At 50.3% G+C, this 23,501-nt stretch overlaps 1 protein-coding gene across 1 annotated transcript in view; it reads right to left on the bottom strand.

The window, feature by feature from the left end:
- LOC106593293 (ATP-dependent RNA helicase DDX1) overlaps positions 1–23,049 on the bottom strand; it is a gene marked incomplete at its 3' end in the record, with an annotated part of 48,597 nt that extends 25,548 nt beyond the window's left edge. Inside the window, exons 1-9 of the mRNA XM_045713922.1 lie at positions 22,438–23,049; positions 19,363–19,459; positions 10,844–10,891; positions 10,673–10,756; positions 8,038–8,121; positions 7,822–7,898; positions 6,626–6,698; positions 5,282–5,358; positions 3,362–3,476 (exon numbers count right to left, since the gene is read on the bottom strand). Of these exons, the coding sequence (XP_045569878.1) occupies positions 3,362–3,476; positions 5,282–5,358; positions 6,626–6,698; positions 7,822–7,898; positions 8,038–8,121; positions 10,673–10,756; positions 10,844–10,891; positions 19,363–19,459; positions 22,438–23,049 (1,267 nt within the window). The remainder of the gene's footprint in view (positions 1–3,361; positions 3,477–5,281; positions 5,359–6,625; positions 6,699–7,821; positions 7,899–8,037; positions 8,122–10,672; positions 10,757–10,843; positions 10,892–19,362; positions 19,460–22,437) is intronic.
- Positions 23,050–23,501: the final 452 nt, after the last annotated feature.

The raw sequence follows: 23,501 nt of genomic DNA, 5'->3' as shown, positions 1-23,501 counted from the left end.
CAGGGGGACGGGGTCTAACAGGGGGACGGGGTAGACAGGGGGACGGGGTCTACGGGGGGACGGGGTCTACAGGGGGACGGGGTCTAACAGGGGGACGGGGTCTAACAGGGGGACGGGGTCTAACAGGGGGACGGGGTAGACAGGGGGACGGGGTCTCACGGGTCTAACAGGGGGACGGGGTCTAACAGGGGGGAACGGGTCTAACAGGGGGACGGGTGGACGGGGGGACGGGGTCCCAGGGGGGGACGGGGTCTACGGGGGACGGGGTCTAACAGGGCGGACGGGGTCTAACAGGGCGGACGGGGTCTAACAGGGCGGACGGGGTCTAACAGGGCGGACGGGGTCTAACAGGGCGGACCGGGTCTAACAGGGCGGACCGGGTCTACAGGGGGACGGGGTCTACAGGGGGACGGGGTCTACAGGGGGACGGGGTCTACAGGGGGACGGGGTCTACAGGGGGACGGGGTCTAACAGGGCGGACGGGGTCTAACGGGGACGGGTCTACGGGGGGACGGGGTCTACGGGGGACGGGGTCTACGGGGGACGGGGTCTACGGGGGACGGGGTCTACGGGGACGGGGTCTACGGGGGACGGGGTCTACGGGGGACGGGGTCTAACAGGGGTACGGGGTCTAACAGGGGGACGGGGTCTAACAGGGGGGACGGGGTCTAACAGGGGGACGGGGGACGGGGTCTAACAGGGCGGACGGGGTCTAACAGGGCGGACGGGGTCTAACAGGGGGACGGGGTCTAACAGGGGGGACGGGGTCTAACAGGGGGACGGGGTCTACGGGGGACGGGGTCTACGGGGGACGGGGTCTACGGGGGACGGGGTCTAACAGGGGGACGGGGTGGACAGGGGGGACGGGGTGGACGGGGTCTAACAGGGGGACGGGGTCTAACAGGGGGGCGGGGTCTAACAGGGGGCGGGGTCCAACAGGGGGCGGGGTCTAACAGGGGGGGCGGGGTCTAACAGGGGGGGCGGGGTCTAACGGGGGCGGGGTCTAACGGGGGACGGGGTCTAACGGGGGACGGGGTCTAACGGGGGACGGGGTCTAACGGGGGACGGGGTCTAACGGGGGACGGGGTCTCAACGGGGTCTAACGGGGGACGGGGTCTAACGGGGCACGGGGTCTAACGGGGGGACGGGGTCTAACGGGGGGACGGGGTCTAACGGGGGGCGGGGTCTAACGGGGGGCGGGGTCTAACGGGGGGCGGGGTCCAACGGGGGGCGGGGTCTAACGGGGGGCGGGGTCTAACGGGGGGGCGGGGTCTAACGGGGGGCGGGGTCTAACGGGGGCGGGGTCTAACGGGGAGGGGAGGACAGGGGGACGGGGAGGACAGGGGGACGGGGGTCTAACGGGGGCGGGGTCTAACGGGGGACGGGGTCTAACGGGGGACGGGGTCTAACGGGGGGACGGGGTCTAACGGGGGTGACGGGGTCTAACGGGGGGTGACGGGGTCTAACGGGGGGACGGGGGCGTGGTCTACAGGATTGGCCTTGACCACACCCCTACCTGTCTGGCTGGACTTGACCACACCCCCTACCTGTCTGGCTGGACTTGACCACACCCCTACCTGTCTGGCTGGACTTGACCACACCCCCTACCTGTCTGGCTGGACTTGACCACACCCCTACCTGTCTGGCTGGACTTGACCACACCCCCTACCTGTCTGGCTGGACTTGACCACACCCCCCTACCTGTCTGGCTGGACTTGACCACATGTCCCTACCTGTCTGGCTGGACTTGACCACATGTCCCTACCTGTCTGGCTGGACTTGACCACATGTCCCTACCTGTCTGGCTGGACTTGACCACATGTCCCTACCTGTCTGGCTGGACTTGACCACATGTCCCTACCTGTCTGGCTGGACTTGACCACACCCCCTACCTGTCTGGCTGGACTTGACCACACCCCCTACCTGTCTGGCTGGACTTGACCACACCCCCCTACCTGTCTGGCTGGACTTGACCACACCCCTACCTGTCTGGCTGGACTTGACCACACCCCCTACCTGTCTGGCTGGACTTGACCACATGTCCCTACCTGTCTGGCTGGACTTGACCACATGTCCCTACCTGTCTGGCTGGACTTGACCACATGTCCCTACCTGTCTGGCTGGACTTGACCACATGTCCCTACCTGTCTGGCTGGATTTGACCACATGTCCCTACCTGTCTGGCTGGATTTGACCACATGTCCCTACCTGTCTGGCTGGATTTGACCACACCCCTACCTGTCTGGCTGGATTTGACCACACCCCTACCTGTCTGGCTGGATTTGACCACATGTCCCTACCTGTCTGGCTGGACTTGACCACACCCCCTACCTGTCTGGCTGGACTTGACCACACCCCCTACCTGTCTGGCTGGACTTGACCACACCCCCTACCTGTCTGGCTGGACTTGACCACACCCCCTACCTGTCTGGCTGGACTTGACCACACCCCCTACCTGTCTGGCTGGACTTGACCACAACCCCTACCTGTCTGGCTGGACTTGACCACACCCCCTACCTGTCTGGCTGGATTTGACCACACCCCCTACCTGTCTGGCTGGATTTGACCACACCCCCTACCTGTCTGGCTGGACTTGACCACACCCCCTACCTGTCTGGCTGGACTTGACCACATGTCCCTACCTGTCTGGCTGGACTTGACCACATGTCCCTACCTGTCTGGCTGGACTTGACCACATGTCCCTACCTGTCTGGCTGGACTTGACCACATGTCCCTACCTGTCTGGCTGGATTTGACCACATGTCCCTACCTGTCTGGCTGGATTTGACCACATGTCCCTACCTGTCTGGCTGGATTTGACCACACCCCCTACCTGTCTGGCTGGACTTGACCACACCCCCTACCTGTCTGGCTGGATTTGACCACATGTCCCTACCTGTCTGGCTGGACTTGACCACACCCCCTACCTGTCTGGCTGGACTTGACCACACCCCCTACCTGTCTGGCTGGACTTGACCACACCCCCTACCTGTCTGGCTGGACTTGACCACACCCCCCTACCTGTCTGGCTGGACTTGACCACAACCCCTACCTGTCTGGCTGGACTTGACCACACCCCCTACCTGTCTGGCTGGACTTGACCACACCCCTACCTGTCTGGCTGGATTTGACCACACCCCTACCTGTCTGGCTGGACTTGACCACACCCCCTACCTGTCTGGCTGGACTTGACCACACCCCCTACCTGTCTGGCTGGACTTGACCACACCCCCTACCTGTCTGGCTGGATTTGACCACATGTCCCTACCTGTCTGGCTGGACTTGACCACACCCCCTACCTGTCTGGCTGGATTTGACCACACCCCCTACCTGTCTGGCTGGATTTGACCACACCCCCTACCTGTCTGGCTGGATTTGACCACATGTCCCTCAGCAGCTTGGTCCACCGCTATGAAGCCCGTCTTGGGGGGATTCTTAAACTCCTCCCCCCCAAAGTTAAACTTCAGCTCTGCGTTCTGTCAGAAGGAGAGAAGAGAGTCCGTTAGAGCGCCGCGTCCGAACGCCCGTTAGAGCGCCGCGTCCGAACGCCCGGCAGAGCGCCGCGTCCGAACGCCCAACATATTTTCCATTTATCTTTTACAATAAATACAGTCTTACAAAGCAAAAAGGTTGTGAACACACATTCAGTAGAAACACACAGACAGACAGGACCCCTCGGTTTAGGCAGTGAGAACTAACTAGATGCCCGAACGCCCGGTAGAGAAATCACTTTTTACAGCGATTACAGCCGTGAGTCTTTCTGGGTAAGTCTCTAAGAGCTGTGAGTCTTTCTGGGTACGTCTCTAAGAGCGATTACAGCCACGAGTCTTTCTGGGTACGTCTCTAAGAGCGATTACAGCCACGAGTCTTTCTGGGTAAGTCTCTAAGAGCGATTACAGCCACGAGTCTTTCTGGGTAAGTCTCTAAGAGCGATTACAGCCACGAGTCTTTCTGGGTAAGTCTCTAAGAGCGATTACAGCTGTGAGTCTTTCTGGGTCAGTCTCTAAGAGCTGTGAGTGTTTCTGGGTAAGTCTCTAAGAGCTGTGAGTCTTTCTGGGTAAGTCTCTAAGAGCTGTGAGTCTTTCTGGGTAAGTCTAAGAGCTGTGAGTCTTTCTGGGTAAGTCTCTAAGAGCTATTACAGCTGTGAGTCTTTCTGGGTAAGTCTCTAAGAGCTGTGAGTCTTTCTGGGTAAGTCTCTAAGAGCGATTACAGCCGTGAGTCTTTCTGGGTCAGTCTCTAAGAGCTGTGAGTCTTTCTGGGTAAGTCTCTAAGAGCGATTACAGCCGTGAGTCTTTCTGGGTAAGTCTCTAAGAGCTGTGAGTCTTTCTGGGTAAGTCTCTAAGAGCTGTGAGTCTTTCTGGGTAAGTCTCTAAGAGCTGTGAGTCTTTCTGGGTAAGTCTCTAAGAGCTGTGAGTCTTTCTGGGTAAGTCTCTAAGAGCTGTGAGTCTTTCTGGGTAAGTCTCTAAGAGCTGTGAGTCTTTCTGGGTAAGTCTCTAAGAGCTGTGAGTCTTTCTGGGTAAGTCTCTAAGAGCTGTGAGTCTTTCTGGGTAAGTCTCTAAGAGCTGTGAGTCTTTCTGGGTAAGTCTCTAAGAGCTGTGAGTCTTTCTGGGTAAGTCTCTAAGAGCTGTGAGTCTTTCTGGGTCAGTCTCTAAGAGCTGTGAGTCTTTCTGGGTAAGTCTCTAAGAGTTTTTCACACCTGGATTGTACAATATTTGCACATTGAAGAATTTAGAAAACAATCTCTGTCCAGTTGGTTGTTGATCATTGCTAGACAGCCATTATGAAGTCTTGTCGTAGATTTTCAAGCAGATTTATAATACCAGTCAAACGTCTTACACACACACACACACACACACACACACACACACACACACACACACACACACACACACACACACACACCTTAGCAGTACCATACAGGACCAGTCAAAGGTTTAGACTCTCCTACTCATTCAAGGGGTTCTCTTTAATTTTAAAACTATTTTCTACATTGTAGAATAATAGTGAAGACATCAAAACTATGAAATAACACAATATGGAATCATGTAGTAACCAGAAAAAGTGTTAAACAAATCAAAATATATTTTATATTTGAGATTATTCAAAGTAGCCACCCTTTGCCTTGATGACAGCCATGAGTGTACAAAGCTTTCTTAAATTATACAATGTAGAAAATAGTAAAAATAAAGAAAAGCCCTTGAAATGAGCAGGTATTCTAAAACCTGTGTGATGACTGTGTGTGTGTGTGTGTGTGTGTGTGTGTGTGTGTGTGTGTACATACCTTTAGAACACAGGAAGCAAAGAAGGGCTGGTTCTTCAGAAGAGCTGGGATCTCAAACGCCAAGCCCAGGTCAGTACCTGAGAGAGAGAGAGAGAGGTTGAACGAAAGCCCAGGTCAGTGACAGACAGACAGGACAGACAGACAGGACAGACAGGACAGACAGGACAGACAGGACAGACAGACAGGACAGACCAGGTCAGTACCTGAGAGGGAGTCAAGACAGACACTCAATATGTGGTCTTGAAACTGTACTCGTCACCGGTCTCGAGTACGACGACTCAAGTCTGGCTCAGCCTAGCCATATCCCCAAATAAAGAAATGATCTCACTACAATACATTTTAATAGAAAATAAGTAATATAAGATCTTGCTACCATGGAAAGGAGAAATCACCCTGATTAACTCTCTAGTCATATCCCAGCTTAGCCATTTACTTACGGCCCTGCCTACACCTAACGACCTGTTGTTTTTATTTCAATTATATGAACAAAACAATAACAGGGTCGGAGTTAAACCCTCCAGGAGGGGTATCTCTCCAGGAACAGGGTTGGAGTTAAACCCTCCAGGAGGGGTATCTCTCCAGGAACAGGGTTGGAGTTAAACCCTCCAGGAGGGGTATCTCTCCAGGAACAGGGTTGGAGTTAAAACCTACAGGAGGGGGATCTCTCCAGGAACAGGGTTGGAGTTAAAACCTCCAGGAGGGGGATCTCTCCAGGAACAGGGTCGGAGTTAAAACCCTCCAGGAGGGGTATCTCTCCAGGAACAGGGTCGGAGTTAAACCCTCCAGGAGGGGGATCTCTCCAGGAACAGGGTCGGAGTTAAAACCTCCAGGAGGGGTATCTCTCCAGGAACAGGGTTGGAGTTAAAACCTCCAGGAGGGGTATCTCTCCAGGAACAGGGTTGGAGTTAAAACCTACAGGAGGGGTATCTCTCCAGGAACAGGGTTGGAGTTAAAACCCTCCAGGAGGGGTATCTCTCCAGGAACAGGGTTGGAGTTAAAACCTACAGGAGGGGTATCTCTCCAGGAACAGGGTTGGAGTTAAAACCTCCAGGAGGGGTATCTCTCCAGGAACAGGGTTGGAGTTAAAACCTACAGGAGGGGTATCTCTCCAGGAACAGGGTTGGAGTTAAAACCTACAGGAGGGTAGCTCTCCAGGAACAGGGTTGGAGTTAAAACCTACAGGAGGGTATCTCTCCAGGAACAGGGTTGGAGTTAAAACCTACAGGAGGGTAGTTCTCCAGGAACAGGGTTGGAGTTAAAACCTCCAGGAGGGGTATCTCTCCAGGAACAGGGTTGGTGAACCCTGACCTAAAACAGAACACACAATACAGGAAGGAATCGAACCGTTTTTGGAGAAGGAGAGGTGTCCGTTGTCCAGATCCAGATAACATCCCATGGTGTCGTGCATGGTGAACTCCTACAGGACAGAGAGACAACTGGTCACTGGCTGGCTGGCTGGGCTGGCTGACTGACTGACTGGGATGACTGGCTGACTGGGCTGACTGACTGGGATGACTGGGATGACTGGGCTGTCTGTGCTGACTGGGCTGACTGGGATTACTGGGCTGACTGACTGACTGGGCTGACTGGGCTGACTGGGATTACTGGGCTGACTGGGCTGACTGACTGACTGGGCTGACTGACTGACTGGGCTGACTGACTGACTGGGCTGACTGACTGACTGGGCTGACTGACTGACTGGGCTGACTGACTGACTGGGCTGACTGACTGACTGGGCTGACTGACTGGGCTGACTGACTGGGCTGGCTGACTGACTGACTGACTGACTGGGCTGACTGACTGACTGGGCTGACTGACTGGGCTGACTGACTGACTGACTGACTGGGCTGACTGACTGGGCTGACTGACTGACTGGCTGACTGACTGACTGACTGACTGGGCTGACTGACTGGGCTGACTGACTGGGCTGACTGACTGGGCTGGCTGACCGACTGGACTGGCTGACTGACTGGGCTGACTGACTGGGCTGGCTGACTGGGCTGACTGGGCTGACTGAGCTGACTGGGCTGACTGACTGACTGGGCTGACTGACCGACTGACTGGGCTGACTGACTGGGCTGACTGACTGGGCTGACTGACTGGGCTGACTGACTGGGCTGACTGACTGGGCTGACTGACCGGGCTGACTGACTGGGCTGACTGACTGGGCTGACCGACTGGGCTGACTGACTGACTGGGCTGACTGACTGACTGGGCTGACTGACTGACTGGGCTGACTGACTGACTGGGCTGACTGACTGACTGGGCTGACTGACTGACTGGGCTGACTGACTGGGCTGACAGACTGACTGACTGACTGGCTGACTGACTGGCTGGGCTGACTGACTGGGCTGACTGACTGGGCTGACTGACTGGGCTGACTGACTGGGCTGACTGACTGGGCTGACTGACTGGGCTGACAGACGTTTTTAGTTCACACTGAAAAAACAATGGACAGTCTGGAAAACGATGTAGCATATCTTCAACGCTAGAGATCGAATAGAGCTACAGGTAAATATTACAGATCATCTACAGCGTACCTCTCCATAACTGTCAAACTGTTTGTTGTGAGATTTCTTCCCCGTTCCTCCGAAGCCAAAGCCGTATTTATCAGTACCTGGTAACACCACAACAGTAGTGATGGTTAAAACATGAAACAGACAGACAGAGAAATGTACTTTTTAGTGACAGGGGGCAGTATTGGTGAAATTCAGATGAATGACGTGCCCAAATTGAAGACTCAGCGAGGTACTTGCCTAAGTCCAAAGCTGCCTGGCTGGTAGACCAGCCGATCCTACACAGGCCCTGGTCATGACATGACACCTCATAGTAGTACTTCCCTAGAGGAGGTGGGGAGAGGAGGTGGGGAGAGAGAGAGGAGGTGGAGAGAGAGAGAGAGAGAGGAGGTGGGGAGAGAGAGAGAGAGGTGGAGAGAGAGAGAGAGGTGGAGAGAGAGAGAGAGAGAGAGAGGAGGTGGGGAGAGAGAAAGAGAGGTGGAGAGAGAGGAGGTGGGGAGAGAGAGAGAGTAGGGGGAGAAAGAGAGAGAGGAGGTGGGGAGAGAGAGAGAGAGTAGGGGGAGAAAGAGAGAGAGGAGGTGGGGAGAGAGAGAGAGAGAGAGGAGGTGGGGAGAGAGAGAGGAGGTGGGGAGAGAGAAAGAGAGGTGGGGAGAGAGAGAGAGAGAGAGAGAGAGAGAGAGAGAGAGGTGGGGAGAGAGAAAGAGAGGTGGAGAGAGAGGAGGTGGGGAGAGAGAGAGAGGAGGTGGGGGGGAGAGAGAGAGAGAGAGAGGAGGTGGGGGGAAAGAGAGAGAGAGGAGGTGGGGGGAGAGAGAGAGAGAGAGAGAGGAGGTGGGGGAGAGAGAGAGGAGGTGGGGGAGAGAGAGAGAGAGGAGGTGGGGGAGAGAGAGAGGAGGTGGGGAGAGAGAGAGAGGAGGTGGGGGAGAGAGAGAGAGAGAGAGAGGAGGTGGGGGAGAGAGAGAGAGAGAGAGAGGAGGTGGGGGAGAGAGAGAGAGAGAGAGAGGAGGTGGGGAGAGAGAGAGAGAGAGAGAGGAGGTGGGGAGAGAGAGAGAGAGAGAGGAGGTGGGGGGAGAGAGAGAGAGAGAGAGGAGGTGGGGGGAGAGAGAGAGAGAGAGAGAGGAGGTGGGGGAGAGAGAGAGAGAGAGAGAGGAGGTGGGGAGAGAGAGAGAGAGAGAGAGGAGGTGGGAGGAGAGAGAGAGAGAGGAGGTGGGGCAGAGAGAGAGGAGGTGGGGGAGAGAGAGAGGAGGTGGGGGAGAGAGAGAGGAGGTGGGGGAGAGAGAGAGAGGAGGTGGGGGAGAGAGAGAGAGGAGGTGGGGAGAGAGAGAGAGAGGAGGTGGGGGAGAGAGAGAGAGAGAGGAGGTGGGGGGGAGAGAGAGAGAGAGAGGAGGTGGGGGGAGAGAGAGAGAGGAGGTGGGGGAGAGAGAGAGAGAGGAGGTGGGGGAGAGAGAGAGAGAGGAGGTGGGGGAGAGAGAGAGAGAGGAGGTGGGGGGAGAGAGAGAGAGAGGAGGTGGGGGAGAGAGAGAGAGAGGAGGTGGGGGAGAGAGAGAGAGAGGAGGTGGGGGAGAGAGAGAGAGAGGAGGTGGGGGGAGAGAGAGAGAGAGGAGGTGGGGGAGAGAGAGAGAGAGGAGGTGGGGGAGAGAGAGAGAGAGGAGGTGGGGAGAGAGAGAGAGGAGGTGGAGAGAGAGAGAGAGAGGAGGTGTGGAGAGAGAGAGAGGAGGTGGGGAGAGAGAGAGAGAGAGAGAGGAGGTGGGGAGAGAGAGAGAGAGAGGAGGTGGGGAGAGAGAGAGAGAGAGAGGAGGTGGGGAGAGAGAGAGAGAGAGGAGGTGGGGAGAGAGAGAGAGAGAGGAGGTGGGAAGAGAGAGAGAGAGAGGAGGTGGGGAGAGAGAGAGAGAGAGAGGAGGTGGGGAGAGAGAGAGAGAGAGAGGTGGGGAGAGAGAGAGAGAGAGAGGTGGGGAGAGAGAGAGAGAGAGAGGTGGGGAGAGAGAGAGAGAGAGAGGTGGGGAGAGAGAGAGAGAGGAGGTGGGGAGAGAGAGAGAGAGAGGAGGTGGGGAGAGAGAGAGGAGGTGGGGAGAGAGAGAGGAGGTGGGGAGAGAGAGAGGAGGTGGGGAGAGAGAGAGGAGGTGGGGAGAGAGAGGGAGGTGGAGAGAGAGAGGAGGTGGGGAGAGAGAGAGGAGGTGGGAGAGAGAGAGGAGGTGGGGAGAGAGAGAGGAGGTGGGGAGAGAGAGAGGAGGTGGGGAGAGAGAGAGGAGGTGGAGAGAGAGAGAGGAGGTGGGGGAGAGAGAGAGGAGGTGGAGAGAGAGAGAGGAGGTGGAGAGAGAGAGAGGAGGTGGAGAGAGAGAGGAGGCGGAGAGAGAGAGAGGAGGCGGAGAGAGAGAGAGGAGGCGGAGAGAGAGAGAGGAGGTGGAGAGAGAGAGGAGGTGGAGAGAGAGAGATAAGAGATGGAGCAGCATGTGTACATTTGGTAGTGTATGTATGTATGTATGCATGTATGTGTGTTACCCTTGGTGATGGCTTTGGTAGAGTGTGTGTGTGTGTGTGTGTGTGTGTGTGTGTGTGTGTGTGTGTGTGTGTGTTACCCTTGGTGATGGCTTTGGTAGAGTGTGTGTGTGTGTGTGTGTGTGTGTGTGTTACCCTTGGTGATGGCTTTGGTAGAGTGTGTGTGTGTGTGTGTGTGTGTGTGTGTGTGTTTACCCTTGGTGATGGCTTTGGTAGAGTGTGTGTGTGTGTGTGTGTGTGTGTGTGTGTGTGTGTGTTACCCTTGGTGATGGCTTTGGTAGAGTGTGTGTGTGTGTGTGTGTGTGTGTGTGTGTGTGTGTGTGTTACCCTTGGTGATGGCTTTGGTAGAGTGTGTGTGTGTGTGTGTGTGTGTGTGTGTTACCCTTGGTGATGGCTTTGGTAGAGCGACAGCCATGCCATTCTTTAAACTCCCTGCTTTGACAACACAGTCCGTCTGGTCCAATGGCTGAAGGGAACGCAGTAGTGCTTAAAAACGTAACAGGAAGTACCATCCTACATCACAGGAAGAGACACAATGAGCTCTCCGACTCACCGAAAGCTGTGCTTCTGTCATACGGGTTCATCTGCCATTTGTTGAAGACTGGAACAGACAGAAACGCAGGCGGGTCAAATGTATGATTACAAACACAACAATATCATTATATTATTTAAAAAACAGGTTGTTTTGGATCCTGGTTGCTGATTGGTCGATAGCAGTGAGTTTATAAAATCACCATATTCCACGTGTAACATTTCCAATGGATTAATTAAACGCTCTATCCACTGTCCCACAGCCCAGCCAGTCAATATATGAACCTAATTTCCTTGGGGGGGGGGGGTGAATAATGAATATTTCTCCATGTACTAACCTAGCAGCGGGGGGGGTGAAGCCTTGATGTGTGAAATACATTGAAGTTTGTTTTGGTAACGATCTTCACCACGTCACGCATACGAAGGAATGTGACCAACCTAACAGCTTCTCTAATCCAGAAAAATTCATTAAAAAAATAAAATAGTCTCATTATAAAAACGGATAGAAACAAAGAATTGGCAACAGAAACAAAACAAAAAAAAGCTTTGAAAAAGCATGTAATTAGCTGTAACTTCAGCTGCGTGACGTGATTGTGTGTTAGCTGCAGATGGCTAGCTAGCTCCCAGAGGAGAACGGCTAGCTCCCAGAGGAGAACGGCTAGCTCCCAGAGGAGAACGGCTAGCTCCCAGAGGAGAACGGCTAGCTCCCAGAGGAGAACGGCTAGCTCCCAGAGGAGAACGGCTAGCTCCCAGAACTATCTTATTGACTTGTTGCTCATTTTATAAGATTTACTTTTTTTTTTTTTAAATCATTAACACTCTCTCTCTCTCTCTCTCTCTCTCTCTCTCTCTCTCTCTCTCTCTCTCTCTCTCTCTCTCTCTCTCTCTCTCTCTCTCTCTCTCTCTCTCTCTCTCTCTCTCTCTCTCTCTCTCTCTCTCTCTCTCTCTCTCTCTCTCTCTCTCTCTCTCTCTCTCTCTCTCTCTCTCTCTCTCTCTCTCTCTCTCTCTCTCTCTCTCTCTCTCTCTCTCTCTCTCTCTCTCTCTCTCTCTCTCTCTCTCTCTCTCTCTCTCTCTCTCTCTCTCTCTCTCTCTCTCTCTCTCTCTCTCTCTCTCTCTCTCTCTCTCTCTCCTCTCTCTCTCTCTCTCTCTCTCTCTCTTCTCTCTCTCTCTCTCTCTCTCTCTCTCTCTCTCTCTCTCTCTCTCTCTCTCTCCTCTCTCTCAAACGGAGGGCCCAGTCCTGTTCGTCTTCCTCTTTGGTCCAGGATGCATTGCATGGTGTCGTTGACAGAGATGTTCCGTCATTGGTTGAATTCCTAAAACGCCCCACCCAGCAGACGGTCGACCAATCGCGGTTGCTTTAAAAAAAAAAAAAAACGTTTCGTAACACAATCCCCATCTCAAAGTCAGTGGACATTTTGTTAAGTTACAGCCTTATTTTGAAATGGATTAAATCGTTTTTCCCCCTGATCAATAACACCTGTATTAACCAGACCGATACCGTCTAACCCAGTTAATCAATAACACCACCTGTATTAACCAGACCGATACCGTCTAACCCAGTTAATCAATAACACCTGTATTAACCAGACCGATAGCATCTAACCCAGTTAATCAATAACACCACCTGTATTAACCAGACCGATACCATCTAACCCAGTTAATCAATAACACCACCTGTATTAACCAGACCGATATCATCTAACCCAGTTAATCAATAACAACACCTGTATTAACCAGACCGATACCATCTAACCCAGTTAATCAATAACACCACCTGTATTAACCAGACCGATACCATCTAAACCAGTTAATCAATAACACCACCTGTATTAACCAGACCGATACCATCTGACCCAGTTAATCAATAACACCACCTGTATTAACCAGACCAATACCATCTGACCCAGTTAATCAATAACACCACCTGTATTAACCAGACCGATACCATCTGACCCAGTTAATCAATAACACCACCTGTATTAACCAGACCAATACCGTCTGACCCAGTTAATCAATAACACCACCTGTATTAACCAGACCGATATCATCTAACCCAGTTAATCAATAACACCTGTATTAACCAGACCAATACCATCTAACCCAGTTAATCAATAACACCACCTGTATTAACCAGACCAATACCATCTAACCCAGTTAATCAATAACACCACCTGTATTAACCAGACCGATACCATCTAACCCAGTTAATCAATAACACCTGTATTAACCAGACCGATACCATCTAACCCAGTTAATCAATAACACCTGTATTAACCAGACCGATACCATCTAACCCAGTTAATCAATAACACCTGTATTAACCAGACCGATACCATCTAACCCAGTTAATCAATAACACCACCTGTATTAACCAGACCGATACCATCTAACCCAGTTAATCAATAACACCTGTATTAACCAGACCGATACCATCTGACCCAGTTAATCAATAACACCTGTATTAACCAGACCGATACCATCTGACCCAGTTAATCAATAACACCTGTATTAACCAGACCGATACCATCTGACCCAGTTAATCAATAACACCACCTGTATTAACCAGACCGATACCATCTAACCCAGTTAATCAATAACACCACCTGTATTAACCAGACCGATACCATCTAACCCAGTTAATCAATAACACCACCTGTATTAACCAGACCGATACCGTCTAACCCAGTTAATCAATAACACCACCTGTATTAACCAGACCGATACCATCTAACCCAGTTAATCAATAACACCACCTGTATTAACCAGACCGATACCGTCTGACCCAGTTAATCAATAACACCTGTATTAACCAGACCAATACCGTCTAACCCAGTTAATCAATAACACCACCTGTATTAACCAGACCGATACCATCTAACCCAGTTAATCAATAACACCACCTGTATTAACCAGACCAATACCATCTAACCCAGTTAATCAATAACACCACCTGTATTAACCAGACCAATACCATCTAACCCAGTTAATCAATAACACCACCTGTATTAACCAGACCAATACCGTCTAACCCAGTTAATCAATAACACCACCTGTATTAACCAGACCGATACCATCTGACCCAGTTAATCAATAACACCACCTGTATTAACCAGACCAATACCGTCTAACCCAGTTAATCAATAACACCACCTGTATTAACCAGACCGATACCATCTGACCCAGTTAATCAATAACACCACCTGTATTAACCAGACCGATACCATCTGACCCAGTTAATCAATAACACCTGTATTAACCAGACCGATATCATCTAACCCAGTTAATCAATAACACCACCTGTATTAACCAGACCGATACCATCTAACCCAGTTAATCAATAACACCACCTGTATTAACCAGACCGATACCATCTAACCCAGTTAATCAATAACACCACCTGTATTAACCAGACCGATACCGTCTGACCCAGTTAATCAATAACACCTGTATTAACCAGACCGATACCATCTAACCCAGTTAATCAATAACACCACCTGTATTAACCAGACCGATACCGTCTGACCCAGTTAATCAATAACACCTGTATTAACCAGACCGATACCATCTAACCCAGTTAATCAATAACACCTGTATTAACCAGACCGATACCATCTAACCCAGTTAATCAATAACACCTGTATTAACCAGACCGATACCATCTGACCCAGTTAATCAATAACACCTGTATTAACCAGACCGATAGCATCTAACCCAGTTAATCAATAACACCACCTGTATTAACCAGACCGATACCATCTGACCCAGTTAATCAATAACACCACCTGTATTAACCAGACCGATACCGTCTAACCCAGTTAATCAATAACACCACCTGTATTAACCAGACCGATACCATCTAACCCAGTTAATCAATAACACCTGTATTAACCAGACCGATACCATCTAACCCAGTTAATCAATAACACCACCTGTATTAACCAGACCGATATCATCTAACCCAGTTAATCAATAACAACACCTGTATTAACCAGACCGATACCATCTAACCCAGTTAATCAATAACACCACCTGTATTAACCAGACCAATACCATCTAACCCAGTTAATCAATAACACCACCTGTATTAACCAGACCGATACCGTCTGACCCAGTTAATCAATAACACCACCTGTATTAACCAGACCAATACCATCTAACCCAGTTAATCAATAACACCACCTGTATTAACCAGACCGATACCATCTGACCCAGTTAATCAATAACACCACCTGTATTAACCAGACCGATACCATCTAACCCAGTTAATCAATAACACCACCTGTATTAACCAGACCGATACCATCTAACCCAGTTAATCAATAACACCTGTATTAACCAGACCGATACCATCTAACCCAGTTAATCAATAACACCACCTGTATTAACCAGACCGATACCATCTAACCCAGTTAATCAATAACACCACCTGTATTAACCAGACCGATACCGTCTGACCCAGTTAATCAATAACACCTGTATTAACCAGACCGATACCATCTAACCCAGTTAATCAATAACACCACCTGTATTAACCAGACCGATAGCATCTAACCCAGTTAATCAATAACACCACCTGTATTAACCAGACCGATACCGTCTGACCCAGTTAATCAATAACACCTGTATTAACCAGACCGATACCATCTGACCCAGTTAATCAATAACACCTGTATTAACCAGACCGATACCATCTAACCCAGTTAATCAATAACACCTGTATTAACCAGACCGATACCATCTAACCCAGTTAATCAATAACACCTGTATTAACCAGACCGATACCATCTAACCCAGTTAATCAATAACACCACCTGTATTAACCAGACCGATAGCATCTAACCCAGTTAATCAATAACACCTGTATTAACCAGACCGATAGCATCTAACCCAGTTAATCAATAACACCACCTGTATTAACCAGACCGATACCGTCTAACCCAGTTAATCAATAACACCACCTGTATTAACCAGACCGATACCATCTGACCCAGTTAATCAATAACACCACCTGTATTAACCAGACCGATACCATCTGACCCAGTTAATCAATAACACCACCTGTATTAACCAGACCGATACCATCTAACCCAGTTAATCAATAACACCTGTATTAACCAGACCAATACCATCTAACCCAGTTAATCAATAACACCTGTATTAACCAGACCGATACCATCTAACCCAGTTAATCAATAACACCTGTATTAACCAGACCGATACCGTCTAACCCAGTTAATCAATAACACCACCTGTATTAACCAGACCGATACCATCTAACCCAGTTAATCAATAACACCACCTGTATTAACCAGACCGATATCATCTAACCCAGTTAATCAATAACAACACCTGTATTAACCAGACCGATACCATCTAACCCAGTTAATCAATAACACCACCTGTATTAACCAGACCAATACCATCTGACCCAGTTAATCAATAACACCACCTGTATTAACCAGACCGATACCGTCTAACCCAGTTAATCAATAACACCTGTATTAACCAGACCGATATCATCTAACCCAGTTAATCAATAACACCACCTGTATTAACCAGACCGATACCATCTAACCCAGTTAATCAATAACACCACCTGTATTAACCAGACCGATACCATCTAACCCAGTTAATCAATAACACCACCTGTATTAACCAGACCGATACCGTCTAACCCAGTTAATCAATAACACCACCTGTATTAACCAGACCGATACCGTCTAACCCAGTTAATCAATAACACCTGTATTAACCAGACCAATACCATCTAACCCAGTTAATCAATAACACCACCTGTATTAACCAGACCAATACCATCTAACCCAGTTAATCAATAACACCACCTGTATTAACCAGACCGATACCATCTAACCCAGTTAATCAATAACACCTGTATTAACCAGACCGATACCGTCTAACCCAGTTAATCAATAACACCACCTGTATTAACCAGACCAATACCATCTAACCCAGTTAATCAATAACACCACCTGTATTAACCAGACCGATACCGTCTAACCCAGTTAATCAATAACACCTGTATTAACCAGACCGATACCATCTAACCCAGTTAATCAATAACACCTGTATTAACCAGACTGATACCGTCTAACCCAGTTAATCAATAACACCTGTATTAACCAGACCAATACCATCTAACCCAGTTAATCAATAACACCACCTGTATTAACCAGACCAATACCATCTAACCCAGTTAATCAATAACACCACCTGTATTAACCAGACCGATACCATCTAACCCAGTTAATCAATAACACCTGTATTAACCAGACCGATACCGTCTAACCCAGTTAATCAATAACACCACCTGTATTAACCAGACCAATACCATCTAACCCAGTTAATCAATAACACCACCTGTATTAACCAGACCGATATCATCTAACCCAGTTAATCAATAACAACACCTGTATTAACCAGACCGATACCATCTAACCCAGTTAATCAATAACACCACCTGTATTAACCAGACCAATACCATCTGACCCAGTTAATCAATAACACCACCTGTATTAACCAGACCGATACCGTCTAACCCAGTTAATCAATAACACCTGTATTAACCAGACCGATATCATCTAACCCAGTTAATCAATAACACCACCTGTATTAACCAGACCAATACCATCTAACCCAGTTAATCAATAACACCACCTGTATTAACCAGACCGATACCATCTAACCCAGTTAATCAATAACACCACCTGTATTAACCAGACCGATAGCATCTGACCCAGTTAATCAATAACACCTGTATTAACCAGACCGATACCGTCTAACCCAGTTAATCAATAACACCACCTGTATTAACCAGACCAATACCATCTAACCCAGTTAATCAATAACACCACCTGTATTAACCAGACCGATACCGTCTAACCCAGTTAATCAATAACACCTGTATTAACCAGACCGATACCATCTAACCCAGTTAATCAATAACACCACCTGTATTAACCAGACCGATACCGTCTAACCCAGTTAATCAATAACACCACCTGTATTAACCAGACCGATACCATCTAACCCAGTTAATCAATAACACCACCTGTATTAACCAGACCGATACCATCTGACCCAGTTAATCAATAACACCACCTGTATTAACCAGACCGATACCATCTGACCCAGTTAATCAATAACACCTGTATTAACCAGACCGATACCATCTAACCCAGTTAATCAATAACACCACCTGTATTAACCAGACCGATACCATCTAACCCAGTTAATCAATAACACCACCTGTATTAACCAGACCGATATCATCTAACACAGTTAATCAATAACACCACCTGTATTAACCAGACCGATACCATCTGACCCAGTTAATCAATAACACCACCTGTATTAACCAGACCGATACCGTCTAACCCAGTTAATCAATAACACCTGTATTAACCAGACCGATACCATCTAACCCAGTTAATCAATAACACCACCTGTATTAACCAGACCGATACCGTCTAACCCAGTTAATCAATAACACCACCTGTATTAACCAGACCGATACCATCTAACCCAGTTAATCAATAACACCACCTGTATTAACCAGACCGATACCATCTGACCCAGTTAATCAATAACACCACCTGTATTAACCAGACCGATACCATCTGACCCAGTTAATCAATAACACCTGTATTAACCAGACCGATACCGTCTAACCCAGTTAATCAATAACACCACCTGTATTAACCAGACCGATACCATCTAACCCAGTTAATCAATAACACCACCTGTATTAACCAGACCGATACCATCTAACCCAGTTAATCAATAACACCTGTATTAACCAGACCAATACCATCTAACCCAGTTAATCAATAACACCACCTGTATTAACCAGACCGATACCGTCTAACCCAGTTAATCAATAACACCACCTGTATTAACCAGACCGATACCATCTAACCCAGTTAATCAATAACACCACCTGTATTAACCAGACCAATACCGTCTAACCCAGTTAATCAATAACACCACCTGTATTAACCAGACTGATACCGTCTAACCCAGTTAATCAATAACACCACCTGTATTAACCAGACCGATACCATCTAACCCAGTTAATCAATAACACCACCTGTATTAACCAGACCGATACCGTCTAACCCAGTTAATCAATAACACCACCTGTATTAACCAGACCGATACCATCTAACCCAGTTAATCAATAACACCACCTGTATTAACCAGACTGTAATAATCTTATGTGACATAGTTTTTAACCAAAGGCACATGTATTGTCTGAAAGTATAATTGTATTAATGGATATATAGCCGTCTCTGAGAAACATCAACTTCCTAATTTAATGACATTGAATATTGATCTTGACCCCCCAAAAAAAAATCGGTACTGGCCCTAAAAAAAAAAAAATGCATTACGGTTGTTCTCTGGATGGCGCCGGCCGAGACGCCACACCGGGCCGAGACTCCACGCCGGATGGCGCCGGCCCACTTCAAGCACTGACGACAGGTCAAAGAGATGTCTGTCTGTCTGTCTGTCTGTCTGTCTTACCTGCTCCACCAGTCTTCACAGCTGTTCTCCCCTTCTTCCCCTCCTGCTGATCCTTCAGAGTCTCATACACTATCTGGATCACTGGGATAGTGAAGGCCTAGGGAGGGAGGAGAGGGGGATGGAAAGGGGAGAGGAAGGGGCAGTGAGAGAGAGAGGGATGGAAAGGGGAGAGGAAGGGGCAGTGAGAGAGAGGGATGGAAAGGGGAGAGGAAGGGGCAGTAAAAGAGAGGGATGGAAAGGGGAGAGGAAGGGGCAGTGAGAGAGAGAGGGATGGAAAGGGGAGAGGAAGGGGCAGTGAGAGAGAGGGATGGAAAGGGGAGAGGAAGGGGCAGTGAGAGAGAGGGATGGAAAGGGGAGAGGAAGGGGCAGTAAAAGAGAGGGATGGAAAGGGGAGAGGAAGGGGCAGTGAGAGAGAGAGGGATGGAAAGGGGAGAGGAAGGGGCAGTGAGAGAGAGGGATGGAAAGGGGAGAGGAAGGGGCAGTGAGAGAGAGGGATGGAAAGGGGAGAGGAAGGGGCAGTAAAAGAGAGGGATGGAAAGGGGAGAGGAAGGGGCAGTGAGAGAGAGAGGGATGGAAAGGGGAGAGGAAGGGGCAGTGAGAGAGAGGGATGGAAAGGGGAGAGGAAGGGGCAGTGAGAGAGAGGGATGGAAAGGGGAGAGGAAGGGGCAGTAAAAGAGAGAGAGAGGGATGGAAAGGGGAGAGGAAGGGCGGTGAGAGAGAGAGGGATGGAAAGGGGAGAGGAAGGGGCAGTGAGAGAGAGAGGGATGGAAAGGGGAGAGGAAGGGGCAGTGAGAGAGAGGGATGGAAAGGGGAGAGGAAGGGGCAGTGAGAGAGAGAGGGATGGAAAGGGGAGAGGAAGGGGCAGTGAGAGAGAGGGATGGAAAGGGGAGAGGAAGGGGCAGTGAGAGAGAGGGATGGAAAGGGGAGAGGAAGGGCAGAGAGAGAGAGGGGATGGAAAGGGGAGAGGAAGGGGCAGTGAGAGAGAGAGGGATGGAAAGGGGAGAGGAAGGGCAGTGAGAGAGAGAGGGATGGAAAGGGGAGAGGAAGGGGCAGTGAGAGAGAGAGGGATGGAAAGGGGAGAGGAAGGGGCAGTGAGAGAGAGAGGGATGGAAAGGGGAGAGGAAGGGGCAGTGAGAGAGAGAGGGATGGAAAGGGGAGAGGAAGGGGCAGTGAGAGAGAGAGGGATGGAAAGGGGAGAGGAAGGGGCAGAGAGAGAGAGAGGGATGGAAAGGGGAGAGGAAGGGGCAGAGAGAGAGAGGGGGATGGAAAGGGGAGAGGAAGGGGCAGTGAGAGAGAGAGGGATGGAAAGGGGAGAGGAAGGGGCAGTGAGAGAGAGAGGGATGGAAAGGGGAGAGGAAGGGGCAGTGAGAGAGCGAGGGATGGAAAGGGGAGAGGAAGGGGCAGTGAGAGGGAGAGGGATGGAAAGGGGAGAGGAAGGGGCAGTGAGAGAGAGAGGGGGATGGAAAAGGGGAGAGGAAGGGGCAGTGAGAGAGAGGGATGGAAAGGGGAGAGGAAGGGGCAGTAAAAGAGAGAGAGGGATGGAAAGGGGAGAGGAAGGGGCAGTGAGAGAGAGGGGGATGGAAAGGGGAGAGGAAGGGGCAGTGAGAGAGGGGATGGAAAGGGGAGAGGAAGGGGCAGTAAGAGAGAGGGGGATGAAAAGGGGAGAGGAAGGGGCGGTGAGAGAGAGGGGGATGGAAAGGGGAGAGGAAGGGGCAGTGAGAGAGAGGGGGATGGAAAGGGGAGAGGAAGGGGCAGTGAGAGGGAGAGGGATGGAAAGGGGAGAGGAAGGGGCAGTGAGAGAGAGAGGGATGGAAAGGGGAGAGGAAGGGGCAGTGAGAGAGAGGGGGATGGAAAGGGGAGAGGAAGGGGCAGTGAGAGAGAGAGGGATGGAAAGGGGAGAGGAAGGGGCAGAGAGAGAGAGGGTGATGGAAAGGGGAGAGGAAGGGGCAGTGAGAGAGGGGGATGGAAAGGGGAGAGGAAGGGGCAGTAAGAGAGAGGGGGATGAAAAGGGGAGAGGAAGGGGCGGTGAGAGAGAGGGGGATGGAAAGGGGAGAGGAAGGGGCAGTGAGAGAGAGGGGGATGGAAAGGGAGAGGAAGGGGCAGTGAGAGGGAGAGGGATGGAAAGGGGAGAGGAAGGGGCAGTGAGAGAGAGAGGGATGGAAAGGGGAGAGGAAGGGGCAGTGAGAGAGAGGGGGATGGAAAGGGGAGAGGAAGGGGCAGTGAGAGAGAGAGGGATGGAAAAGGGGAGAGGAAGGGGCGGTAAGAGAGGGGGATGGAAAGGGGAGAGGAAGGGGCAGTGAGAGAGAGAGGGATGGAAAGGGGAGAGGAAGGGGCAGTGAGAGAGAGAGGGATGGAAAGGGGAGAGGAAGGGCAGTGAGAGAGAGAGGGATGGAAAGGGGAGAGGAAGGGGCAGTGAGAGAGAGAGGGATGGAAAGGGGAGAGGAAGGGGCAGTAAAAGAGAGAGGGGGATGGAAAGGGGAGAGGAAGGGGCGGTGAGAGAGAGAGGGATGGAAAGGGGGAGAGGAAGGGGCAGTGAGAGAGAGGGGTGAAAGGGGAGAGGAAGGGGCAGTAAAGAGAGAGAGGGATGGAAAGGGGAGAGGAAGGGGCAGTAAGAGAGAGGGGGATGAAAAGGGGAGAGGAAGGGGCGGTGAGAGAGAGGGGATGGAAAGGGGAGAGGAAGGGGCAGTGAGAGAGAGGGATGGAAAGGGGAGAGGAAGGGGCAGTGAGAGAGAGGGATGGAAAGGGGAGAGGAAGGGGCAGTGAGAGGGAGAGGGATGGAAAGGGGAGAGGAAGGGGCAGTGAGAGGGAGGGATGGAAAGGGGAGAGGAAGGGGCAGTAAGAGAGGGATGGAAAGGGGAGAGGAAGGGGCAGTATTTTATGTTTTGAATTAATGTCAACTTGTGGGTAGTTACAATATTATACATTTAGATTTCAATCTCGACCTTTACATTTTATTGACAGTAGTACCACGGGAGAAAGGAATGCCAAATGCCATTAGACCAGAGTCCAGTAGGTTCTGGTTGGGACCAGAGTCCAGTAGGTTGAGACTAGTGTCCAGTAGGTTCTGGTTTAGACCAGTAGGTTCTGGTTGAGACCAGTGTCCAGTAGGTTCTGGTTGAGACCAGAGTCCAGTAGGTTCTGGTTGAGACCAGAGTCCAGTAGGTTCTGGTTGAGACCAGTGTCCAGTAGGTTCTGGTTGAGACCAGTGTCCAGTAGGTTCTGGTTGAGACCAGTGTCCAGTAGGTTCTGGTTGAGACCAGTGTCCAGTAAGTTCTGGTTGAGACCAGTGTCCAGTAGGTTCTGGTTTAGACCAGTGTCCAGTAGGTTCTGGTTGAGACCAGAGTCCAGTAGGTTAAGACCAGAGTCCAGTAGGTTCTGGTTAAGACCAGAGTCCAGTAGGTTCTGGTTGAGACCAGTGTCCAGTAGGTTCTGGTTTAGACTAGTGTCCAGTAGGTTCTGGTTTAGACTAGTGTCCAGTAGGTTCTGGTTGAGACCAGAGTCCAGTAGGTTCTGGTTGAGACCAGAGTCCAGTAGGTTCTGGTTTAGACCAGAGTCCAGTAGGTTCTGGTTTAGACCAGAGTCCAGTAGGTTCTGGTTGGGACTAGAGTCCAGTAGGTTCTGGTTGAGACTAGAGTCCAGTAGGTCCACTAGAAGTCGGGACTTTAACAGGTAGACAGCATTCAGCATTCAGGAACATTCAGGAAGTACATGCATTCCACCCTAAACTGTCCCAACATAAAGCTCCCAGCTACTATCCAATCAAACCGTCCCAACATAAACCTCCCAGCTACTATCCAATCAAACCGTCCCAACATAAAGCTCCCAGCTACTATCCAATCAAACTGTCCCAACATAAAGCTCCCAGCTACTATCCAATCAAACTGTCCCAACATAAAGCTCCCAGCTACTATCCAATCAAACTGTCCCAACATAAACCTCCCAGCTACTATCCAATCAAACTGTCCCAACATAAACCTCCCAGCTACTATCCAATCAAACTGTCCCAACATAAACCTCCCAGCTACTATCCAATCAAACTGTCCCAACATAAACCTCCCAGCTACTATCCAATCAAACTGTCCCAACATAAACCTCCCAGCTACTATCCAATCAAACCGTCCCAACATAAAGCTCCCAGC

This window comes from Salmo salar, unplaced genomic scaffold (genome assembly GCF_905237065.1).
Source record: "Salmo salar unplaced genomic scaffold, Ssal_v3.1, whole genome shotgun sequence".
Taxonomy (NCBI): Eukaryota; Metazoa; Chordata; class Actinopteri; order Salmoniformes; family Salmonidae; genus Salmo; species Salmo salar.
Note: the sequence above shows the minus strand (reverse complement) of the source record. Positions and strands in the feature narration are given on the sequence as shown.